General features: G+C 51.5%; 2 protein-coding genes across 2 annotated transcripts; one reads left to right on the top strand and one right to left on the bottom strand.

Moving 5' to 3' along the window:
* The first annotated feature begins 221 nt into the window (after positions 1 to 221).
* LOC104378848 (solute carrier family 25 member 36) lies at positions 222 to 7948 on the top strand. The gene is made up of 7 exons (XM_086613810.1): positions 222 to 262; positions 4849 to 5025; positions 5483 to 5560; positions 6075 to 6175; positions 6826 to 6892; positions 7361 to 7644; positions 7744 to 7948. The coding sequence occupies exons 1-7, from the start codon at positions 222 to 224 to the stop codon at positions 7941 to 7943; spliced, it is 948 nt and encodes a 315-aa protein (XP_086469936.1). The 3' UTR covers positions 7944 to 7948.
* A 1824-nt stretch (positions 7949 to 9772) lies between these two features.
* Positions 9773 to 24070, bottom strand: CLSTN3 (calsyntenin 3). Its single transcript, XM_086613711.1, has 18 exons — positions 23986 to 24070; positions 21169 to 21291; positions 19948 to 20143; positions 19276 to 19484; positions 18653 to 18802; positions 17804 to 17989; positions 17077 to 17346; positions 16718 to 16830; positions 16476 to 16638; positions 15799 to 15855; positions 14859 to 15016; positions 14530 to 14678; positions 13833 to 14059; positions 12726 to 12896; positions 12026 to 12171; positions 11760 to 11895; positions 10022 to 10239; positions 9773 to 9943 (listed from the first exon to the last, which is right to left on the bottom strand). Exons 1-18 carry the CDS (start codon positions 24068 to 24070, stop codon positions 9773 to 9775), a joined length of 2928 nt encoding a protein of 975 aa, XP_086469837.1.
* Between the last annotated feature and the right edge of the window lie 83 nt (positions 24071 to 24153).

Genomic DNA, 24153 nt, shown 5'->3' with positions numbered 1-24153 from the left:
CGGGCACGCCGGGAGGCACCGACCCCCGGGGAGGGGAGGGGGGTCCCTACGGGAGCGGGTTCCGGAGCGGCGGCGCTGCACGGCCCCTCCCCGCGCAGCCCTTCCGGCGTTGCGGCATCCCGGCCCGCCCCTTCTGCTGCCGCCGACGGCGGCGGGTCCGGCCCCCGCGGCGTCCGGTTCGCCTCGTCCGGCCGGCGGGGAAGGCGCGGGGGCGCCGGGCCATGCCGCAGCACAGCACCCTGCTCCATCTGCTCGCCGGAGGGTGAGTGGCCCCGCGCGGGGCGGCCGGGACACGCCGGGACACGCGGCCGGGAGAGCCCGGGGCTGCCCCGGGCTCGGACCGTCCTCCGCTCCCCGGGTCTGCCAGAGCCCCGCGGCCGAGCGGGGCCGGGGTCTCCGCGGCGGCGCCGCTCTCGGTGCGGGGCGGGGAGGAGCGTGCTGGTGGGACGAAGGGATGGACGAAACACCAGCGCCGCGGAGGACAAGGGGAAATGGATCTAAGCTGGAACATAGGAGGTTCCGCTTAAACACGAGGAAGAACTTCTTCCCAGTAAGGGGAACAGAGCACTGGGACAGGCTGCCCAGAGAGGTTGTGGAGTCTCCTTCTCTGGAGATGTTCCAAACCCGCCTGGACGTGCTCTTGTGGGATCTGATCTAGGTGGTCCTGCCCCGGCAGGGGGATTGGACTCGATGATCCTTTGAGGTCCCTTCCAATCCCTGACATTCCGGGATTCTGTGTAATCCCTTTCCAAATTCCACCAGCCTGTTGGAGTCCGCGTGACAGTGAGGTCCGCAGTGAAGCATGTGCAATAAAGATGTAGTTTCATTGCTCTTAATTAGTAAACTTTCACTTTTCTGCAGCTAATGCAGTTGTTGTGGTACGTCTATCGTTGCTTATATGTACTTTCCTTCTCTGCTCCCAGTGTTACTTTGTGTACATTATTCTCCTTTTTTCATTTATCCTTTAAACTATATAGTCATTGCATCTTAGCCTTTCTTATTATATTTTTTCATATTTCTTAGCTTTTTTCTTATGGCAGGGGGGTTGGAACTGGATGATCTTTAAGGTCCCTTCCAATCCTAACCATTGTATGATTCTATGATCTTCATCTTTCACTTTGACTCCTGAAAAACTAAGAGACAGTTTGGCTAGTGACGGGAGCGTCACTAGTGAGAACTGTGCCAGCCTGTGTCCTGTCCTTGCTCATTAAGCAATAATCCTTGAATTACTATTAGTTAAAACCCAAGAGATGAGTAAGAAGTTCAGGTTATTGCTGCAGTATGTGGTTAGTGAAACTTGTGAGAGGCTTGTTCAAAACTAATGCAAGAACTTAGCTCTTAACATAGCGTGCAGTTAACCTGTGGGACTACTGGCCGCAGGATGTAGGAGGGTAAAAGCTTTTCATGTGTCCAGAAAGCATTTTAAAAAGATTAATGAAAAATAATGTGTTGAAAGCTATTAAGGGCAATGCAACATGCCTGAGCTGAAAATTGTGGGAAGCTGGGAGAGCGTTCTGGAGAAGAATATTTCTCTTCTGTAGGTGATCTTTACTGTCCTGTGTCCTAAGCAGAATCCTGGTTTAACTGCAGGTTTGTCTGACCCAGCTTTGCTGTTCTTAAGTGAAGATCTTCAAGCCATCTCTGTTTTCAGCTACCCTAAGGGAGGGCTGAAATGTGAATTACCGGTAAACCTTGTCACCTCTGTGCATGTTCTCGTACCCTTTTCAGAGAACTGAAAAAACATTTAGGGTGCTTTTTGATTTCTCCCTGCTGATCCTCTTTTTCTGCCACCTCAGACGTTCCAGTTTTCCCTTAAAAATGTGACAGCAAGGTCTAGAGGCAACTACTGTTTTCTAAGGCAGAATTACCTGGCCTTCTTCCATTAGCTCCTTTTGCTGCTGGGAGTACATGTCGTGCTGGTTTTCAACCGCTGCTCTTCATCATATTTTTCAGGAATTGCTTTTGTTCCTGCTTCTGGAGTACTTCAGGATTTTGGCTTTATTAAACCAGTCTGTAAGCCCAGCATAAGGACCCTTGTTGACTGCTCAGTTCCATGTGTTTTTTTTTTTTGTTATTTGCCAGTTGTTGCAGCTGTGCTCAGTATTTGCTGCTGTGACAGTCTTTGTCGCCCATGGATTTTGTCAAAAGTAAAAAGTTACCTCCTGGCTGTTGGTGGAAAGACTGAAAATTGCTAGGTCTAGTCTAGAAGTGATTTTCCTAGACTCTTGCTAGACCATGGATGTTTGATTCTTTGCTGACAGCTGGTTTCAGGGCAGGGAAAGAGTGGGGCTGATTGTTTTTTTTTTTTCTTCTTTTTGAGATTTTTGTGGCCTGATTTTAATCCATGTAGCATCTGTGCTGTAGGCAGGGTGCTAAGGCTCTAAATGTGGTATTGTGAGATATTAAACTCGCTTTTTGTAAAACTGAAGTGTCTTACATCTTTGTAGATTCTTTTGTGAATCCAGCTATTCTTTGGTAAGTTCCATAAAAACAAAACCAATGTAGCTCTTCTACCAACATCGATTAGTACAAAGTGTCTTTTAAGTCCATAGTGATCTATTCCATAATTCTCTCCTGGCATGAATCTCAAGTCATATAACCTCTCTTACTGCTGGTTAAATGACCACCACGCTGAGGAGTAACCATTTCTTTAACTCTTAACTATTGCTTTTAAAATTCTTCTCTATTATCTATACGTATCAGTAGCTTGAGGAACTTGAACTCAGGAAACTTTTTTTATATACTGGAGTTATGGGTTCAAATTCATATCCTGACTATGCTCGTGTAGGGGCTTCTTGAACAGATGAGATATTATGAAAACATTACGTGAAGTTGTGCCTCCTTTTGTACTATTATAGAGAAAAATCTTTAGGATACCAAGCAATTGCCTCTCTAAATGTTGTCTTGTTGTAGTGTTTGCTCCATTTTTAGATAAGAAGTTGAAACTGCTCTGTTCAGACTTAAATGTCTTGATCTGTCACCACTGTAGTCAATCTTCTCCTGAGCTGGAAGCTACGCTTCTGGTCAAGAAAACAACAGGCCTGTAAGTCTGGAGCTTTTATTGGGCAAATTAGTAGAAACTATGGTAAAGAACAGGACTGCTGGACCTCTGAATGAATATGGTCTACGTGGGAACAGTCAACATGGGTTTTGTAAAAGGATCCTAACTCCAGGATCGTTAAGTAGGCTGTCTTGGCGTCCGTGCGTCCTTGGTTTGTTCATCCAGGGAACCTGAGCCAGGACGTTTACTGCTTTGCTTTGTGTTGTCTTCTGAGCCCGAGTTAAGTTCTTTGGTCATGTTCCCCTTGATCCCAGGCTCCCACTGCTCATCATATCTCCTGAGGGAAACTGCTGCAGATCAGCTGCTCTGCAAGTCATCACCACTGCGGAGATCTGCAAAGGGCTCGACGAAGCGCCATAACCAGTTGCTGGTTGCTGGTGTCATCGGCTGCATAACCTTGTAGGGCCAGATCTTCAACTCTTGAACTTTATTGCAACAGGCATACAGGCCTCTTTTCTTTTTTCTTTTTTAATTCTCTAACCTGCAGGCAATAATAAATGAAGCCCTGGGAGTGAAGGCTGTGAGAGCAATGTGTCTGAGCGCTGAGCTGCTTCAGAATAGTTCTTCAGAACTCTAGCCATTTGCTGTCCCCTACCATCATATCTCATTCTGTTGATATACTTAATTCTTCCCTGATATCTGGTAGTTCTTTGGTTGGCTTTTCTTTCTTTGGGGCACAGTGAGCTTTTTTGAAGCCTCCATCTCTTGTGAAACAAAGTGAGTTTGGCTGTAGCAGGTACGAACATGTGTCTGTTCATCAGAGCCTTTTGCATGGCCGCTCCATGCAAATTCATCTCAAACCAGTCTTTCAGGTTCTGAGTATCTTCTAGAAGAACAGAGTTGTCACTCAAAAGGATCTGAAGGGGCAGAAGATGAGAACTGAACTTAACGGTTCTCTGCTTCTGACTTTTCCCTGGGTGGCAGAAAGGGAAAAAGGGGATCCGTGTCCTTTCAGCATTACTGAGGTGCGACCAGACTGATTGATGGCCACGGTTCATGAGTTCCAAAAATAGCTTCTGTCTGCTGAAGGTCAGGGCCCTCTTTGATTGAGCAAGTCAGGCTGGGGGTGAGACTGGCTGTTGGCAGAAAATCGTAGAATCATAGAATCATAGAATGGTTAGGGCTGGAAGGGACCTTCAAAGGTCATCTAGTCCAACCCCCCTGCAAGGAACAGGGATATCTCCAACTAGATCAGGTTGCTCAGGGCCTCGTCCAACCTGGCCTTGAATGTCTCCAGGGATGGAGCATCCACCACCTCTCTGGGCAACCTGTTCCAGTGTTCTACAACTCTCATGATGCCCATCTTGCTTACATCACCCTGCCAACGAGGGGCGGAATGGGTTCTGGGATGAAGACACAGGCGGGCTGAGGGGTGGGAGAGTTTTCTGCTGCCCCTCTCTGAGCCAGTGGTTCTCCAGGGAGGTGTGAGGCACGGTGCCTGGTGATCTCAGCACAGAGCATCGCAGCAGGAATGTTTGCTCTGGGAAATTCTGGATGCAAAGATCAGCAGCTTTGAGCTGAGGGACTGCTGAGTCCCTGTGGACTTGGGACTGTTTGTCTGAAATACCGAGTGAGGTTTCAGAGTGGGGCTGCCAGGAGATGTCCCAAGCTAAGCCGTTATTACGTTAATCAATGGCAGAGCAGGAGGTCATGTGTGACGCAAGCTGGGGCACCTAACCTCCATTCCTAGAGGGGAGAGGCTGTGGATGAGCAGGGTCAGAATTATTGCCCTGTTCCTGCACGGGGGTCATTCTTACATGTGCTGTTATGCCCTTGCTATGCCCTAGATGTGGTGGCACAGCTGGAGCCATCCTGACCTGTCCCCTGGAAGTAGTGAAGACACGTCTGCAGTCATCCCAGCTGACACTGCGGCCTCTGTGTGTCTCAGAGATACATCTGCCAGGGATGAGCGTGAGGCTGATGAACCCCACCCCACCATCTCCTGGAGTGCTCAAGTTGCTGAGGTGAGTAGGATAGTAGGATCACTCAGGTAGGTGAGGGTTTGGCCATCAGGTGAGGGGAGAGGTGGGAGAGATGTGGAAGTAGCATTTGAGCTGAGGCTCTGGAAGCTGCAAGTGTGGTGAGAAGTTTCATCAGAGCCACAGGTACCTCTGCTGGTCACAGTTCATCTGTGCTTTGATCTTGGAGTCTGCAAGGCAGCTGCTGGGACTGTAAGAAATGTCTCAGCTAGTGGCTCGATCAGACTCAGAGTGATGGTGTCAGCAAGAAGAGGAAGAAATGACTGAAGGAGAGAGGAGAAGTGGCTGGCTGGAGAGAAAATGAGAGTAGGGCAGAAAAAGGATAACAGTGGAGGCGAGGAGAAGATGCTACAAGAAGTACTGAAGAATGAAGGGGGAGGAGGAACAGGAGAGCCCTTCACTTAGTTATTCTGCTGATTTATCTGTTTATTTCCTTCTGTAGGGCTATGCTTGAGAAGGAAGGCATGCGATCCCTGTTCCGAGGTCTGGGTCCAAACCTTGTTGGGGTTGCTCCTTCCCGGTGAGTACTGCTCCCTGAGGATAACTTACGCTGTACACTGTTCAAAGAACCTTCAGAGGGTTATCAAACACTCGAACTGGCTTCCCAGGGAAGTAGTTGAGTCACTGTCCCTAGAGATATTTAAAAAAACATGTAGACATGGCACTTAGGGACATGATTTAGTGGTGGACTTGGCAGTGTTAAGTTTACAGTTGGACTCGATGGTCTTAAAGGTCTTTTCCAACCTGAAACGATTATATAATTCTGTGACCTCCGTGACTGCTATTGCTCCACGTTCTGAAAGCAGTCTGGGCTCTGGGCCCATCGTGCAACAGGACCCCTTCACACACACTTTTTGGACCTTCTGGTCGTAGTGGTAAGATGATTGCAGTGGACCTTAGTACGGATGGTATCTGATGTCACATTAGACAAACGTGTGCTGGGAGTGAGAAAAGTTGGAGCGAGACCCCACAGCAGTGGTGTCCCTGCTCCTTGTAGGTGAGCTGTAACCTCTTCTGTGTTTCTTTCCAACCAGGGCTATATATTTTGCTGCCTATTCTGGTGTTAAGGAGAGGCTCAATACTGTCCTTGTACCGGAGTCCAAGAAAGTACACATGCTCTCGGCAGCCTGTGCAGGTGAGGCTCTTCTGTCTCAAATCAGAGCCAAGGGGTCCTTCTGTCTTAAGTGTAAACGGGTTTCATTCCTTCCCCACTGGTGCTATGGTCAGTGCTGCTCTCTCTTCTGAAGGTTTCTTCCTCCCTGTCTGGACCAGTAAGTTCCTTGGGTAACCAAAATGTTTTCTCACTCTTTGTTCTTCTTAGGCTCATCTCTCTTCCAGTCATGGATCTAGTCTTTAACCCTTCAGCTGCTATCAGGAAAGGAGCTCCTTTCAGCTGTGGGAGGGAAAAGGAAAGGTGTAGACCTTTCTTTTAGACCACTCACGGAATCGTTTCTCATGCTATAATCCAGTTCTCTAACAAGATCTTCCACTCTTGCAAGTTTAGCCTGTTGTTTCCTGCCTCTTTGCAACCCCAGGGCCTGTAACAGGGTTCTGTTGGAGGCAGAGGAGTTAATTGCCACCAGACAAAGTCTGGAATCGGAGAGGAGGACAATCAAATAGTCTGTCCTAAATGTCTCATCTCGCATGGGAGCTCAAGGTCGTTCTCAGATTGCCAACGCCTGCAGCTTGCCAAGCAGAATTCAGAGAGCTGATAGATCAGCACCTCCTCACAAACTGCCAGTGTGATCCTGGTGCTCATGGCTGTCTCCCTTTCCTGTTCCCCAGGCATCACCTGTGCCACGCTCACCAACCCTATCTGGTTAGTGAAAACCAGGATGCAGCTGGAAGCCAGGTAAGGCTTGACGAGCCACTTCCATGACCGGTTTGGAGATGGGGTTGGGTAGGGGTCTGTGACTTGCCATCAGAACACAGGTCTCCACGGCGTGCTGGGGAAGAGTCAGGCAGCTGTGTTCACAACAGCATGGTAGGTCCACAGAGCAGTGTGCCTTTCTGTTCAGGAGGGCCAGTTGTGATAGGACAAGGGGTAATGGTTTTAAAATAGAGGGAGGTAGATTCAGATTGGATATTAGGAAAAAATTTTTTACCATGAGAGTTGTAGAAGACTGGAACAGGTTGCCCAGAGAGGTGGTGGATGCTCCATCCCTGGAGACGTTCAAGGCCAGGTTGGACGAGGCCCTGAGCAACCTGATCTAGTTGGAGATATCCCTGTTCCTTGCAGGGGGGTTGGACTAGATGACTTTTGAAGGTCCCTTCCAGCCCTAACCATTCTATGATTCTATGACATCCCTTCTCCTTGCAGGGCGAAGGGGGAGATGGCCAGCAGTGCTCTCCAGTGTGCCGTGCGCGTGTACCGCACCGAAGGCCTGCGTGGATTTTACCGTGGAATCACCGCCTCCTATGCTGGAGTGTCAGAGACCATCATACACTTTGTCATCTATGAAGCACTGAAACAGCAGCTGAGAAACAGCCATCGTTCCCTTTCCCCACCGCTCACGCTTCCACCAAACAGCCAGGATTTCTTTGGACTCATGGGAGCTGCTGCCGTCTCCAAAACATGTGCTTCATGCATTGCATATCCACATGGTAAGAGGGCCCGCTCTCCTTGCTTCTGCTCCCCTCAGGGGGAGATGCCATGCCTGTAGGATCAACCCGCTAATATCACTTCCCATTTTGTCTCTCCAGAGGTCGTTCGGACACGGTTGCGAGAAGAAGGGTCACGATACCGTTCCTTCATACAGACTCTGCAGCTTGTGGTCCATGAAGAGGGACTCTTGGCTTTATACCGAGGGCTTCTAGCTCACTTGATCCGCCAGATCCCAAACACAGCCATCATGATGGCTACCTATGAACTCATTGTACGTTTGGCCTCTTCCACCTTGTGAGCACACTGTAGCACTTGGCTGAGGCTGCTGAAGAGGTACAGGGACCTCACAGTCCTGAGACTTGGACTTTTTCCGTGCTCCTTTGAGCAACCTGGTATAGTGGAGGGTGTCCCTGCCCATGGCAGGGGGGTTGGAACTGGATGATCTTTGAGGTCCCTTCCAACCCAAACCATTCTATGATTCCAAGAAGTGGTGCTTCTCATTGCATATCAGAACTGGGTCAGGCAAAGCATTCTCAGGACATAAGACTGTTTTGTGCAAAGTTTGTGGCTCCAATGTGCGCAGTGTAGCCTTCCTTCTTTCTGGAGACTTGTATTATTCCAGTGCTTCAGGATGTCAGGGCACTGGTTTGACAGTGCCTGCTGTAAGCTCCTTGCATGAAACAAGGGCATGGAACTTACTGGGAGGGAGACAAAGGAGCAAGCATACAAGTATCTTAGATAGCCTCAGCATGTTCACTTCTTTTGGACCCAGTAACAACCATACGTGGGCACAGCTGGACGTGGAGGCAGGAGGACTTCTCTACCTCAGCTTCCAGCAAATGTCCCAGTGCAGAATACTCCTTTGGGTCCTTAACATGTTGCAGACGTTGCCCTGAGACGTGTCAGGCAGCTCACAGCCTCTTTTCTTCTTGCAGTCTGAATAAGCAGACTCAGTAGATGGAGGGAGGAAGCACGACCCGCTGTGAAGCACTCCCCTAACAACTCATGCTGCTGGGCTCACAGCCACACTTTGCCAATATCTGTTGTGTTTCCATCCCTTCCATGCCCAACAGAAAGGAGGACACCTCCTTCCCTCAGAAGTCCTGGATCTGTGCTGCTACAAGCTGGAACCTCTGTTGTGAAACATGCTCTTCTGTGCTGGTAAAGAAAGCGGGTCAGGTGAAAAGATGGATGAAGCTGAGGATTTCTACTGATGATACACTAAGTGTATGGAAAGAGCCTTATTTTTTTTTCTGTATTCAAGAATTCAGCTTGCTTCATGTGTTCCACTTGCCTGTGACAGGTTGGGATGGCTTCTGTTCCTCTGTGGGTTCTCAGCCCTGCGTCCTGGGGAGGGCTACGTTGTGTTTACAAAGAGTATTTTGACTCTCAAAAAGGTGGAGGGTAGGGTGAGGGGTGATGTGTTTTTCTTGTTCCAACACATACTCAAAAATGTAACCCTTCCCTGAGATAAGGCAGTAATTTCAGTAAATACACGTGCTGGACAGTCTCCAGTCTCATATTAGAGGCTACACTGTTTTCTTTCCCTGCTTGTGGTGAAAAACTGCAGAAGCCCTGAACGTTTTATTTGAAATCCATTTATTTTAAAATCCACTTTGTTTCCTCATCCTTCGTACCTTCATTCATTTAGTTTAGGAATATCGACAATTTTACAAAGCGACACAAGCTGCAGTGGGATTTTTTTTTTTTTTTTTTTTTTTTTGCATGAAACGAGAATAAACCTCAAACGACAACATTGAAAAAATATACAATATATATATATAATATCTGGGGAGGGGTGGTGAAGAGGCCCCACTCTGAGCCCTATGGCTGGCTCTTCCTTCCAAATTCCTGTTCGTTTCCCCTCCTTCCTCATCACAGTTTGAACTGTGCCACTGTCATGTGCAAGTGCCCTCAGACACGTTCCTGGAGAGCCACGTGGGGTGTCGATAACGTGGGGAATGTCCACAATGGGCAATGGCAGAAGATGAAGGAACAGGGGAGGCAGAAATGACAAGTGAGGGAGGAGAGCATGTGTACACACGGTGGGGGAAGGAAGAAGTTAAGACACCTCCTCCTTCCAGCCATCTGGTTTGGGGGATCCCTTGGACTGGTGTTTTAAAGCTCCTAGTAGCGGTGAGAGCTGTCGCTTTTGCCGATGATGTGTCGGTCGTTCACGTCGGTGCTGTCCGGGGAGTCGGGCGTCTCCGAGTCGGTGCTGTCGTCTTCATCCTCCATGCCCTGGCTGGTTCTGCCCTCGCCGCTTTCTGCTGCCCTTTCCTGGCAGCTCTGGTAGGACTGGGGAAGTGAGACACGGGGTAAGGACCTGGCCACCCAGCTGCCCACCCAGTCCCAGCCACTGCGGCTGCTCCTCACCTCCATGGGGTTGACTATGATGGTGAGGGCTGAGTCGTCCCAGAACATGTCACCCTCTTTGCCTCCGGTGCTTGCGTGCTCCCCTTCCGCAGCCCCCGGGACCTCTTGCCCCATTCCCCGCCGGTGCAGGGAGTGGATGCGCAGGATGCCAAGGATCACCATGAGCGCCAGGAAGCCCACGCACACCACAATGATGACCGTGGCAGCACTGGGGACCACTTTGGAGAAAAAAAAACGAGAAGGTGTGGTTAGAGCCTGTCACAGAAAACGTGTATTTCCAACCTGACCTGTAGGAACTGGGGTTCCTGGGCAGAGCTTGGGTTTTTGGTGTAGGCAGGAACATGCCCTGGCTTTTCTGCTCCCTTGGGCACAGGCAGTTCCTGCTTTCAGCTGCTGTATCTTTGCTTGAGGCCAGCGCAGTTTGGCAGGATGCCTCGGTCCAGGCACCCTCTGATGTCGGCCCAGCCTGTATCTTCTGCACATCTTTGTCTCCAGAAGTCACCAGACAATGTCACGCGGCAGCCATTTGTATCCTCCCCTTGGGAGGGAGAAATGTGTGCTGGGGAGAGCCTCCAAGGGCACGAGGATGACTTTCAGAGGGTGTGATTTCTGTGCAAGCAGCAGAGAAAGAAGGAAGCCCAAAGAAGTCTCTTTTGCCCATGGGGCCGAGGTGAGGGCTCTGACAGCCTTCTGATTAGTGCCACAGGCAAAGCCTGGCGTCTCTGCAGGAGAAAACTTGAAATTCACCCAAGACCCTTAGCCCAGCTCCCACCCCTTTGTTCTAGGACCATAGGCTGAGCGTTGGCTCCCCAGATAACCCCCCCCTCCCGGCAAAATCTATCCAGACCCTCCGTGGGTTTGTTCTGGGTGGTTCTGTACAGCAGGGACAACTTTTCCTTTTTTGCTGCCGTCGGGCAGAGCTGGGGAAGGGGGTGCCAAAGGCTGAGTTTCGGGGCTCTCCTGGCACGTACGTAGGCTGTCCCTGCAGTGGCTCAGTGCCAGCTGCAGGACTGGACCAGCTTGGGATGAGCTGCTGCAGGAAGCTGCAGCGAAAGCTGGCACCAAAGGTGCTTTCCATGTTCCCTACAACGGGGGGCCAAAACCAACACAGGGTCCTCTGCGACACCCCTAGAGCTTTCACAGCCCAGGAGGAGCCATTAAGACTACAGTCATGCTTGTGGCACAGGGCTGCCAGGAAAAAGCAGCTAATCTAATCTCTGGTCTAGCTTTCAGGCTTCTCTGTCCTCCGTTTTGGGGGCAAGAATCCTCCTCTTGTCTGTGTGGTGCCATCTCCCATATTTTTTGCCTTGCTGATGGCCACCTAGTTGCCATCTCTCTTTTTTAGAGCAGTGGCAGTCTTGATTCTCTCGTTTCTCTCTTGCTGTTGAAGCTTCTTTCTGAAATTACATCACCCAAGCCCGCGTAGCACCTTTGCAAAGTGCACTAAGGAAATAACACCAGCCTACAGTTGTTCTTTTTAGACCTTCTCAGGTGGAGATTTTACATCGAGAAAACCACACGCCGAAAGAGGAGGATTGCTGCACCAAGGTCTGAACCACAATTTGGCACAGGCTGCAGCCCGTTTGGTAATGAAGAGTGGGACAGGGCTTAATGAGAACTTGGTCAGATGGGTACAGGGAGCCTGAAAGGAATCCTCTGCTGTAGGTTCTACTGGGATATCAGAAAATAATCGATATCCTGATCTAAAAGAATAAATTCAAAAGATAGTGCTACATACTTGGGTTGTTATGGGTGCTTGCCAAACTGTGCCCAGATAGCTCTGGGGGTAAATGCTGGCCTCGGTGCACGAACTGCTGGGAACTCAGCATGTGGTTAGGATGAGCAGCTCGGTTCATGTTGTGGAGGACATTCATCTGCAGAAAGACCAGAGTGAGAGAGACTCAGCCCTGTGTTCAGGGTACGTTCTACATCATGTGCATCCCACCCACCAGGTCCTCTCCAGGCACGCGCAAGCACCTATATGTGCACGTATTGATCTTGTACCTCAACGGTAAACTCATTGCTGGAGTAGCGCCCATTCATCTCAGTGCAGGACAGGTGGAACTTCCTTTCATAAAGAGCAGCACCACGGTTGATGTGGTAGGAGACCTGGCGCAGGATTTCCTCGTAAACCGCAATGCTCTCCACACCTGAGACCAGAAGAGAGAATCGGGGTGGAGTGAGGAAGCTCCTGCTTCAAAGTCATCTGGCATCAAAACCCCGTAGCAACTAGGAGCTATAGAGGAATCCAAGGCAAAGCTGGGTCCATTGATTTTGGGAAGGGAGCACAGCTGGAGCTGGCTGCAGAGGACCTGATGAAATCCCTGCTTGCACTGCTAAAACACACGGAAGGGAAGGAAGGATCAAAAGCAGCAGCTCTGTTAAGTTCTGGAGAGCACAATACCGTTGCACCAGTCCACAACCTGTGGGCTGTGCTGTCCCCTGGCCATGACACACAAAACGCCGCTGGCATCTGAGAACACCAAACCCCAAGAGCAATGAGAGTAAGTCAGGAGGAGTGGTAGAAACCTGGGTCAGAGCTTGGGACTTCCAAAAGCCAAGAGTTCAACAAATGGTTCCGTCTCACAGTCTCACAAAGCACACCAGTGCACGTCTAACATCGGGCTAAGTGCTTCTCCCAGCGATGCCCGACAGGCAGTGGGGGGGGCGTAACTAGACCGCCGTGGCCAAGGAGAGGACATACCTGTGATGGTCAGGTAGGCAGAGGTGTTAACAAGCTCCAGGCCCCGCTGCTGCAGCAGGGCTCCATCCAAGAGCAGATACTCCCTCTCTGGGTCCAAGTCATCTCCCACCAACGAGATCTCGCAGCCGTCCAGGTTGTGCACGATCTCATCGGACATTCGTGTGTCCGTCACTGAGATGCAAACAGAAGGAAGACAGGGCCAGAGAGCCCGTCAGCCATCAGTGCAGGCAGGAGTTACTCAGACTGGTACTCACTCGCTTCAAAGTGCTCACGTCATACGTAATGACTTCTCTTTCTCTGGCTAGCACTGACCTGGAGTAAAATCACTGTCAGTCTAATTACTTGTTGGAGGAGTCCCCCCGGCTTCTAACGGCATTATTTATGCACATAATAAAGTCACTTTATTTTGGAACGAGATCTTATTATCAGACCGGTTCAGGATAACACATCTTGGCTGTAAGGACTCTGTTGACAATGACAACGTGCAAATTAGGAACAACTCTATCCCACGCTCCCAGACCCTGAGGGCTTTTGAAAGCTTTCCCCTGCAAAAAATCCCATTACCAGAGCAGATAGGAAAGAAGTGAAAGGACACGTGGAGCACCGAGTGCAGAGAAGAAATCTGAGGCTGATGGAGAGAAATTGAGGGACGAGATACTAAAGAGTGGGAGGAAACTGAGTGGGGAATTCACAGGAATAAGCGGCACAGGAAGGGATGGGAGGGGGCAAGAAATAAGGAAAGGAAGAGAGAAGGAAGGAGGAGACTGAGTAAGAGGAGTGGAGAGAGTAACAGGCAGGACATCCATCCAGTGCTGGATTCAATAAAGGGAAATGCAGGTAAAACGTAAAAAGGATTAGGAATGAGCAGCCTGGGAAAGAAGAAAAGAGTGAGGCAAAGGAACTGGGTGGATAGAAAAAGTACAGGGAGGAGCAGAAAGGGCTAAGAACCGATTAGCCTACATCCTGCCAGACAACGTGCCTTGCTTCTCCATTTGTAACCTCTCTCCTAGCTCGGCTGTAGGGAAGGACTTTACTTCCTCTGCAGCACAGCGACACTTGCAGGTTTTTCCAGTTTGTCTCTCACACCTCGCCCTGTACTCCACTCACCGGTACCATGCCAATTCTCATCCTTCTTGGCCTCCACCTGGTGGGAAATAGAGCAGGTGATCTGGAGGTTGGGGAACAGGGGGACCCCATCGGGAGCCTCAAAGTCTGATGCAGGATGAGCAAAGTGGGTGTTGCCACTCAATAGGATCTGGGGGGCGTCAGGCTGTAGCACCACAACATAACCTTCTACGTCAGGAATGGAGACACAGGACTCTTCGCTGAAACACCTGAAGGAGAGAAGCAGAAGGTATCAGTTGGCCCAAGCTTCCACTAACAACGCTGTGAAACACCTCCTGCCCGTTACTGCCACTGCAGGGACTCCCCTTTTTCCTTCTAGCCTTCCTAAAGCTTCCCTACAGCCTCCTGTGCAAGACAGGGAAACATGGTAGGAACGACACGACTGGGTTTCAAGTGACTCGGTCGCATCCACATACCACGGAGAAAATTAAAACCAGCCCACATGCCTGGACCACCACGAGTGAAGGCAGAAGTTCTGCTACCTGCATAGACCCCAGGACCCAGTATTACAGTATCCATTCGGATATTGGATACTTGGATATTTATTTTCAGGAAGACCCTTACCCATTTCGAGACCGTCAATTAGAAATAAAATGCAAGGCGAGGGAGTGTAATTTTAGTCAAAAGAGAGGTAATCCTTCTGCTGAACTTAGCCAGAGGTGCTGCTTTGTCCACTCACTTGACAGTAGTGGTAAGCCTGAGCGGCCGGACTCCGGGGGTAGCAAAGCGCAGGGAATTCATGTAAGCCACGTGCTGGATTGCGTGGTTGAAGGTTTCCACGTCATCACCCTCCAAGGTGAGCAGGGACTGAGAGGGGTTCACATGAACCTAGGGGTGGAAGAGAAGAAAACACTCGGTTCCTTGGCAAATGCCAAGAGTCCAGGCTAAGAGAGACACAAAGGAGAAAGGTGGGGAGTTGTCTGAGGTGGGGGAGCAGGCAAAGTCCTCGGAAGCAAGGCTGGGGAGGAGAGTGGAGGAGACCCATGCAAGCTGGGCAGATGGGCATACCTTCATCCCTTTGCCCAGACTGTCGAAGTCACTGTAATCAAGCCCCTCACGGCAGGCATACAGGCATTCAATAACCTCCCGGCTCTCCAAGCTACCAGGGCGCACAGTGAAGCCAGCCAAGTAACCATGGAAGTAGTGGTGGATCGACAGAGGATCTCCTGAGGGAAACATGGGAGGTGGAGGGGGTGAGAGACACGGCAAGGAAGAGAACAAAGACAACAAAAGCAAGAGTGTGAGGGACACACGGATGTTAAGGGAGCTGGAGAGAGACAGAGGGGTGCAACATGGGAAAGCAAAGACGACAAAAGCAAGAGTGTGAGGGACATACAGATGTTAAGGGAGGTGGAGAGAGACAGAGGGGGGCGAGGGACGTGGAAAAGCAAAGACAACAGGAAGGCGGGGGATGCTGAAGTAAGGAGATGACAGTGTTTTGAATTCCAGATGGGGGAAAGGGAGAAAACCAGACCAACAGAAAGACCAGGGCAGTGAACGGTGGGTAGCGTAGAGAAGTTTCTGCCAAACTGCTGAATGCCAGATGGAAACAATTTCTTGTCCCCTTCTCACTCTGCTTCCTGTGAGGGCTTTTAAAAGAAACTATATGTTCCATAGATAGATAGGGATGAGGGGACATCTCCTGATGTCTCTAATGGCTATTGCGTTCTTCAGAGACCAACGTTAATGATCAGGCAGGAGGACATTTTCTCCACATGACAAGCACACTCCATCTCTCAAAGCAGGCTGGAGTCCTCCTATCAGCCTTTACATGCTCCACGGATATCAAGGTATCAAGGACCAATCTGCCAAATAAGGGGTTTCCTCCCAAGATGGTGGGAGGTGGCAGGACAGGACTGGGGGAGCTGTATGAGGAAGGCACCATGCAAGAAGAGATAGTCATGCATGGTGAAGAGGAGAAGAGAACCATCTTCTTTCTTTTCCCTACCTTGTACAGTATCAGTGGAGTTCTCGTTTCCTTTGGTTTTTTCTTTGTTTTTCTCCTCTGCAAAAGGAGAACATTCAGACAAGCAATAAGGCATCGGAAGAGCGTAGTCACAGGGCCAGGCAACATCCTATACAAGGATAGGGTTGGTTTTTTCTCCTTTCCTGATACATCTATGCTAGGAATTAACTGATTCCCACTTATGGAACGTGGTCCCAGCCATGTTCGCAACGAGCTGTGTTCTCAGCATCCCTTTGAAACTCAGATGGCTCCAGGAGAGTGTCCCAAGCCAATGAACATTTGTTGGTTGCAAAAGGCCAATCGTGAGCACAGAGCTGTGGGAAGATCCCTGACCCAGGAGGAGCAGTACTACAGCAAAGATTTGATCTTGCCAGAGTGAAGGCAAGTTCTGTCCTGCTGCAGTCTTGCAGGAGAACTGAAAGACCTGGGAAACGCAGCCTTACGTCTCCACAGGACAGGTCTTAACCTGGCAGTGGCTCAACTATGTTCCTAACCCCATCTTTGTCCTCCAACCCCTCTACAGAATGATTTGTCCTTTGTACAGACTGCAACGTGGCTCGCACCATTTAGTATCGGGTGGTGTTTCTTTCACCTCTTCTGGCTCTCCCTCCACTCGTTCCCCATATGGGAAGAGCATGTTTCAGGGAGCGGGCACTCACCGGTCCAGCAGGCTCCAATCATGAGCGAGGGTTCCTGCCGCGGCGGGTGGATGAGGCCATTGTCATGGATGAGGGCAGGGTCGTAAGAGACGCCATCCACGTAGAGCGTGACGGTGGGGAACTCCAGGTTGAGGGCATAATGGTGCCATTCATCATCGCAGACCTAGGTCAGACAGCAGAAGAAGGGATGAGCAAAGAGCAGAAGGAGAAGGGACGTGGGGAAGAGGCAAACGCTCCCTCACCTGCTCAAGCTTCCAGAGGAACTTCACAGGCCTCGCACTTTCCAGCAATGGCCAGTAGAGGAAAGCAATCCGGCAGCCGTGCACGGCCAGAGAGTAATGCGAGTAGCCATCCTCTGCCCGGGACAAGCACAGGGAGTTATGGATCACACCTCGGAGCAGCCTTACTAGCCAGAGCCCAGAAGCACATGCTGGTCTACATGACTGGCACTTGGCACCGTGTGCTCATGGAAGCTACATTCCTAAGGAGGGACCCCTGTTCCCGCTCTGGAACGCAGAGATTCCCACCTGCAGGGACAACCCCTTCTAATAAGCTAGAGGCATTGGGCAGAAGTGTCACCACCCCAGGAAAAGCGTCTCACCGCTCCGCACGGTGCTGCAGATCACCGTCTCCTCTTCCCGCCTGCCCTTGCCAGGCACCACGGCATGCTTCATCCACACGGACAGCGTGAAGTGGTCGCTCAGCCCCTCGTGGGCATTCAGCCCACTCGCCACCGGCACCTGGGCAGCCTGGCTGCCGTTGAACCAGTAGATGAGGCTGCTGTCCTGGCTGTAGTGCACCGACAGCCGCGCGGTCCAGTTTGCCGTAGGGCCAGGCACCGGTAGCAGGTCGATCTCTCCGGAGGCAGCACCTATCGAGAAGGGAAGGAGTCAGGAACGTCAGCACGGGAGAATAAGGAGCCTGAGAACTGGGGAACAGACAAAGAGGATGCTGGAGGGCTCGTTGTGACATCCCAGAGCACAGGGAGAGGAGGAGCTGCCTATAAGCCTTCTCCTATCTGGAGAAGGACGGTGACTTTTCCATCCCTGCTGAGGGAAGTCCCACAGACTCTGTGAAACGGGGCAATGCACGGGAACCTCTGGCTTCCCGGTGAGGAAAGCACGGGGAGCCCCGTGTAGATATGGGCAGGACATCCCTTAACACAGCACGTGAGAGAGGTGTCCTCACAGCCCCACCGCTCCCATGAGGAACACGTCCCCCAGCATCTCCGCTGTGCCAGGCACAGAGCTACCCCTGTGAACCCCTCCAGGGGAAGGGGCAGGGTGCTGTGCCACAGCTGCCCACGGCCCAGGAAAGAGCCGATTCACCGCAGAGTTTGCGAAGCGACTTCTCGGAGTAGTTATCCCGGTCGCAGCCCTTGGCCACGTGGCTCGTCTGCAGCTCCACCGTGGCCTGGATGTTCCAGAGGGGCTCATCGCAGGTCTCCAGGTGAATGCTGGGGAAGAGCGCGAGGCTGCCTGCGCCCGGTGTGTACTCAATCCTCTTGTTCCAGCCTAATGAAGAAGAGAAAGAGAGAGATTAGGTCCTGCCCAAGGACCCAAGGCCAGAACATTTGGTGCACACGCAAGCGGCACCTACGGACTAGCCCAGAAACGGAGATTTTGGGCCCTTCCTGCGTTGAAAAGCCAACTTCATGCAGCTGGCATCAGCGCAAGGGAAGATTTCCTGGAAGCACAAAGAGTCCAAATTCTCATCTTCTACAGCTAGTACCGATGTAGCATCGTTCTCTGGATTGTTAACCTCTCTCATCAGGCAGAGCAGCTATATAGCTGTGTTGGATTTCCCCTTAATCCTATTGACTAAGGTGAACCTGTGGGCACACAGCACCTCTAGAAAAGCCAAAGATCCTCAAGACAAGCAGCACCAAAACCCACCTACATTGAGCACAGCCTATGAGCCTTCTCAAATACATAGGAGTTCACAGTAATCCAAGGAACGATTTTCCAATGTTAGAATTGCCTTCCAGTGGCTTTGCAACAGACTTAGATGCCTGCTGCATCTCCTTAGATGAGACTGATGGGTCGGTGACAGAATTTAACCATAGACACGTGCGTGCAAATTCGTATGTGTATATACAAACATTTCCAACGAGTAGCACTGAGGAGTAGTCCAGCAAAAGCAAGGAGAAGACCTAACTGTGCTTGGAGGTTTCATACCCTGCCAGCTGGGCTTGCAGGTGGGTTTCACCTGGATTTCCACTTCAGCATCATCAGAAGCCCGCTTCTTTCCGCAGTCATAGGCCGTCACTGTGAATTTGTAGAGACGATCTCCGCTGTACTGCAGCTTCTCCGTGTTCTCGATGTTCCCTGGTTACACAGAATCACAGAATCCCGGAATGTCAGGGATTGGAAGGGTCCTCAAAGGATCATCTAGTCCAATCCCCCTGCCGGAGCAGGACCACCTAGATCAGATCACACAAGAACGCATCCAGGTGGGTTTGGAACGTCTCCGGAGAAGGAGACTCCACAACCTCTCTGGGCAAAGCAAAGAGGTGAAGGGAAAGGAAAGACAGTCTCCTCAAAGATGTTCCCTCTAGAAACCACTCTTATTTTTGATCAACTGCAAAAATGACCGAAAAGGAGTTGAGTCCCTGCCGCACAGTGCCGTAACAAGCTATAGCACCCCGCAAAACAGCTGCTGCACCCCTGCACCAGGAGAGACAGATCAGCAGTGCCAGGAAATTCCTATAGAGCAGCTCCCTGCCAGCAAACGGGACAGACAGAGAGGGAGCAAAGCAGGAACAGGGAGTGACGCGCTCACGGCAGGCGCGGATTCTCACCGTCGTTGTCAATCAGAAAGGGAATATTGGGGGTGAGGATCTCATAGTAGCAGATCTGGCTGTACTGCGGCGAGCAGTCTCCATCGATGGCCTCCACGCGCAAGATGCGGTCGTACAGCTTCCCCTCGGTCACCGCCACACGGTACAACTTCTCCACAAAGACAGGAGCGAACTCGTTCACGTCGTTTACTCGAACGTGCACCGTGGCCCTGATGCAGAGAGACATCAGTAAGAACGGATGGGCTGATGAGGAGCCATACGCCACCTAAATTTCAGCGTAGGTCACTTCCCTAAAGTGCACCAGTCTGATTTCCAGCGTCAAAAGCAAGGACAAGGGAAGAGACCTTGGTTTCAACGCAGCAATGTTGGCACATGGCAGCTTGGACATGGTTTCCCACTCCAGAGAAAGAGCAAGAGGAACAATCCCGTAATGTTGACCTCCTGCCTATATGCAGCAACATAAACCACCACCCTCGGACACAAAAAGTGTCCAGCAGCCCTCATTTCTAGCGTCACTCGCATGACTTGTGAACGTTTTGGGTCTTATTGACATGTTGAGTTGTAGCATCAAGGCTAGAGAAAAATACTTCTGGCTAAGGGAAGCATTCCCACGGGAATTTTCATTTGCGTTCCCGTGACAGATCGCGTTTGGTAAGGACTGCATGCACTTACTTGTGTGACTTCTTGGTATTTGCTCCATCGGGTCCCTCTCCGCAGTCATAAGCCTGGATGGTGAACGTGTGCTCCTTGTGTGCTTCGCAATCCACTGGTTCCTTGGCCCGGATCAGCCCCTCGCCAGTAGCTTTGTCCAGGATCACAGCTTCAAAAGGTACCCCTGCCCCATGGATCCTGAAGCCACAGATTTCACCTGGTACCCACAAAGGCAGAGAGGAAGGAGAGAAAGAAAAGGACTGAGGAGGGCACATTACGCCCCTTTGCTTCCCTCACCCGTATTTTCTCCCTCTCTGAGTTACACCCTCCTTTCTCCCTCATTATCACCTCTCATTTCGAGCAATTTTTGGTTCCCTAGGAGTGCCTCCTGCCATCTCTTACAGCCATTAATGGTGTAGATTGTTCTCCTCTGGAGACTACTCCCATGGCAAGGAATCCTGACCAGCGTCAAGAAAGCCTGGCAGGGGGGTTGGAACTAGATAATCTTTGAGGTCCTTTCCAACCCAAATCCTTCTATGATTCTATGATCAGAGGTCACAAGGCTCGAACTAGATTTATCAATGCTACACAGCTGTGGCTGAGGGAGCACCTTATTTCTCCTCTGCATCCCTCAGGAAGGCAAAACAGGCCATCTATTGCAGCCAGCCAGCCAAAGCACGAAGACCCCTGATGTCTCATCCACCCCTACGCAGGATACTGAGGGGAACTGCAGACAGAGTCACCTAAATCCTAAAGTTCAGCTCAGAGAGGCCACTTTTCCTCTCCCAAAGCTGAAGGAGGATGCGTGAGGAAGCTCCAGGCACAGCCTAAGCAACCACCAGGAATACCACCCTCATAAAGCCTCATCTGTAGTTTCAGGGATTTGTGCTTCCTGTGCGGGGAGGTAGCACTGCCAACGAAGTGTGCCCTACCAGCCTTCTCCAGCGCTCCTGGACACGGAGCTGTGCATGTGATCTTTGGAAATAGCAGAACTGCGTCAAAAAGTAGCTTAGCTCCACCCTCGATTTCTCTCCCTGAGGGAAACAGCTCACAGCATCCTAAATCAAGCTGTGCCCAAACTGCCTCCAGGCTTCACTGGGGACCTCCTCCAGAAAGAGGTTTGGAGGTGATGGTTTCCTGGAGAGAGCCCGAATCCAGCACAGGGATGAATGTCACCCTGTCTCTGCCTCTTCAGAGGTCTCTCCCTGCCTCCCACCCTTCCCAGAGCTGGTCCCCACCTACCTGCATAGCGCAGTGGAGCATCTTTGTCCAGTGCAAACAGCGGTGGGTTGAGCAGGACTGTGTTGTCATTCTCCATGACGATGCCCTGATACTCAGCTTCAATCCAGGGTTTGTGCTTGTTTGCTGAGGGGGATTTGGGGTGAGGGATGGAGCACAGGAATGTATTAGCCACCAGTGACGGATTCAGTGGGAAAAGGGCAGAGTATCATCCGATGACAGGTAACAACCACCCCTCCCCACCTTCTCCTCTGGAAATAAATAAGTCTAAAATAGGCTGGGGGGAAGAAGTTATCTTTCTTTCATTCCACTCTACGTGGCTCTTGGGAGACCTCATCAGAAGCAATGTGTTCCTTCTGGCCTCCTCATTACTATCTCATTAGGAATATGTGGAGAAGCATCTGGGTGCTCAGGAAAGCAGGAGCGGTTAAAAAAAATTAAATCAAGAGGCAGAAGTACTTTGATTCTGGAGACAGATTCCAAACGCTAAATCCTTCAGCTCACCAAAGGCATAGTTAAAGGATCTAGGATCCATCTTCCCTTGGGGTGTCCCCAGGGGACAAGTCTTGCACGCAGCCATTATCCCTAATGCCTCTGACCCTCTGGAATGAGGCCCAGGACCTGCACACACGTACCCAGGTAGACTTTCAGCCAGCCATCCTACACCTACAATAACATCCTCTGAGAGCCCCTTGCTCCTTCCGTCCCCACTCCATGGCAAGCACCATATTCCCTTGGCCCCTCCTTGCTAATCCCGTTGGCTGGAGCCCAGCCAGGCTTGGCATGGAGGCAGCAGCCAGGAGGAGGCTCTGAAAAATGTCACAGGCACAGAAATAGCAAATTAATCTTTATCACACAGGCTCCGGGGCAGGGAAAGGGAGAAATAAAGGGGGGGGGGGGGGGGCCTAGGGAGGGAGAAGAAAAAATCATTACAAATTAAAAAACCCCTCCCCCATGCCCACTCCCTGCCAAACGGGCCTCAGAGATTATATTACATGGCCTAGTTACAACCCCCATTCCCAGATAATCCCCCACTCTCCCACCCTCTGGAGACCAAGATTTATTACAACCCAGCAACACTTTGAGCCCAGCACGGCTCGGAGCTGGTGGGAGTAGGAGATGGAGCCCTTCCCCTCAAGGGCACTACTTCCAATACGTGAATTCATCCTCTGCAGCACAGCATCTTCGGAAACCACACCAGCGTGGCGTGATGCGTTGACTCAAAGGGGATGGTATATCCCTCACAACCAAGTACTTCTGCAAATCGGGGCCAGGGGATGCTGCCGGAGGCGGGTGGTGGGCCAGGAGACAGGGCGACAGGTCGGAGTGGGGATGGAGCGGCAGGACAGAGCGGGCAGACCCAGACTGGCGTAGCAGCAAAGAGTGTGGGTTGGCGTTTCTCCCTCACCGTATTGATTAAGATTATAAAGCATCGCGTAGGAAATCCAGAGAAACATCCATCCTGCTCAGTATGCGGGTGGAATCCTTCCTGTGTGCGAGCGCCCACGTTTCACCCCACCCCTCCGTTGCCCGCACCAGTCTGCACTCTGTGACGGCTCTGGTCCGTGCGCCACACCACCGAGGTGGGAATCCATAGCTACAAACACCAAATCTGCCCTGTTGCTGGGGTAACAAGCTGGTGGTAGAGAGAGAAATCCTTTGCTGCATCCACCTGCAACTTGGGAATCACCAATCTGATTCCTCAGGAAACGAGTTCCTGGAGATTAGAAAAACGTTTCAGGAGTATTTTTAGGCTGCAGACTCCCACCAGCTTCAGGAAAGCTCCTGTAAATCCGAAATCAATCGCCAGAGGTGGGTAAAGTGTTTCAGAGTGTAAATTCCAACGGGAGAGGGAAAACCCAGAGCCCACGGGGCCTCGCCTGGCCGCTGGGCCCCTCGGCACCGGAGCGGTCCGGATAAACGCCCCTGCCAATGTCAGCAGGCGCAGAGCTCTGCCTTGCACCCACCCTGTAGCCTGACCTCTTCCAAAGCACCCAACGCACCCCAAGATGCCACGTTCCCTGGTGACCCCCGAGTCCCTCGCACGTTTTCAGACTCTCCCACCCCGCCAGGCTACTGACGCACTGACTCCCCTCGGATGAATTTCTCGTGCCTGTGTCTACAGCCATCGATCTAGAAACCTTCCTCTTTCTCCATGTTCAAAGAACATCTGCATCCAGAACGTTACCGCTGTAGCATTAGGGCTTTTTTTTTTTTTTACATATTTAGCACATAAAATACTGTTTCACACTAGCAACCAGCATAGTTAACACCTAACGGTACAGTAATTCCTATTGACAGATTCCAGATGGATGAACTAGAATTGGAAGATGGAGACAGGGGATTGTGCTTCGGAGACCACGGGGGTCTGTGGGAAGCAATATTTTCCCTCTCGGCACGCTAAAGGAAGGGAAGGAAAGCTAAATAACTGCGATAACCGAAACAAAAGCGAGACAAGGGGGTAGAAAAGGGGAAAACGCGAGGGGAATGTTAGAAGGAGAGGAAAGAATGGAGAAAAAAAGCGGTGGCAGGAGACAGATGGAGAAAGTAGAGAGAGGGGATGGGATGAAGGCGCCCGAAGGGGCAAAGCAAGCCGGAGCCGCCGGGGACCGCGGAGATGCCCCGAAAAAAAAAAACAACAAAACGTGCCGGACCAAAGCGCCGGGCAGCGCGGAGCCGCACCGGCGCCGCGGGGGCGGACGGACGGCTGGATGCGCCGCTGCCAACGTGCGGGGGGCAGCCGGGGGGTCCCAGCGGAGCGCCCCGCCGCACCCCCGGCCCCGCTGCCCGTGCCCGTGCCCGCGGCGCTCCGCCGCTCACCTTTGTTGGCGGCGCCGCCGGGCAGCGATGCGCAGAGGCAGAGGAGAGGCAGGAGGACGGCGGCGCTGGGCCGACGGGCGCCCATCGCGGTGGCAGCGGCTCCCGGCGCCCGCCCGGGGCTCCTGGACACCGGCGGGCGCGGCACGGCCCTGCCCCGCCCTGCCCGGC

The sequence above is a fragment of the Tauraco erythrolophus genome, chromosome 1 (assembly GCF_009769465.1).
Source record: "Tauraco erythrolophus isolate bTauEry1 chromosome 1, bTauEry1.pri, whole genome shotgun sequence".
NCBI classification, from domain to species: domain Eukaryota; kingdom Metazoa; phylum Chordata; class Aves; order Musophagiformes; family Musophagidae; genus Tauraco; species Tauraco erythrolophus.
The sequence above is the reverse complement of the archived record's forward strand: the minus strand, read 5'-3'. Positions and strand labels throughout refer to the sequence as shown.

Coding starts and splice junctions, on each gene's coding strand:
- LOC104378848 (XM_086613810.1), top strand. CDS start 222: ATGCCGCAGCACAGCACCCTGCTCCATCTGCTCGCCGGAGG. Junction 6,176..6,825: donor GCTCTCGGCAGCCTGTGCAG/GTGAGGCTCTTC, acceptor CCTGTTCCCCAG/GCATCACCTGTGCCACGCTC. Junction 6,893..7,360: donor AGGATGCAGCTGGAAGCCAG/GTAAGGCTTGAC, acceptor TTCTCCTTGCAG/GGCGAAGGGGGAGATGGCCA.
- CLSTN3 (XM_086613711.1), bottom strand. CDS start 24,070: ATGGGCGCCCGTCGGCCCAGCGCCGCCGTCCTCCTGCCTCTCCTCTGC. Junction 12,172..12,725: donor TGCCTACCTGACCATCACAG/GTATGTCCTCTC, acceptor TTCTGGTCTCAG/GTGTGGAGAGCATTGCGGTT. Junction 10,240..11,759: donor AAGCACCCATAACAACCCAA/GTATGTAGCACT, acceptor TTTTCTCCAAAG/TGGTCCCCAGTGCTGCCACG.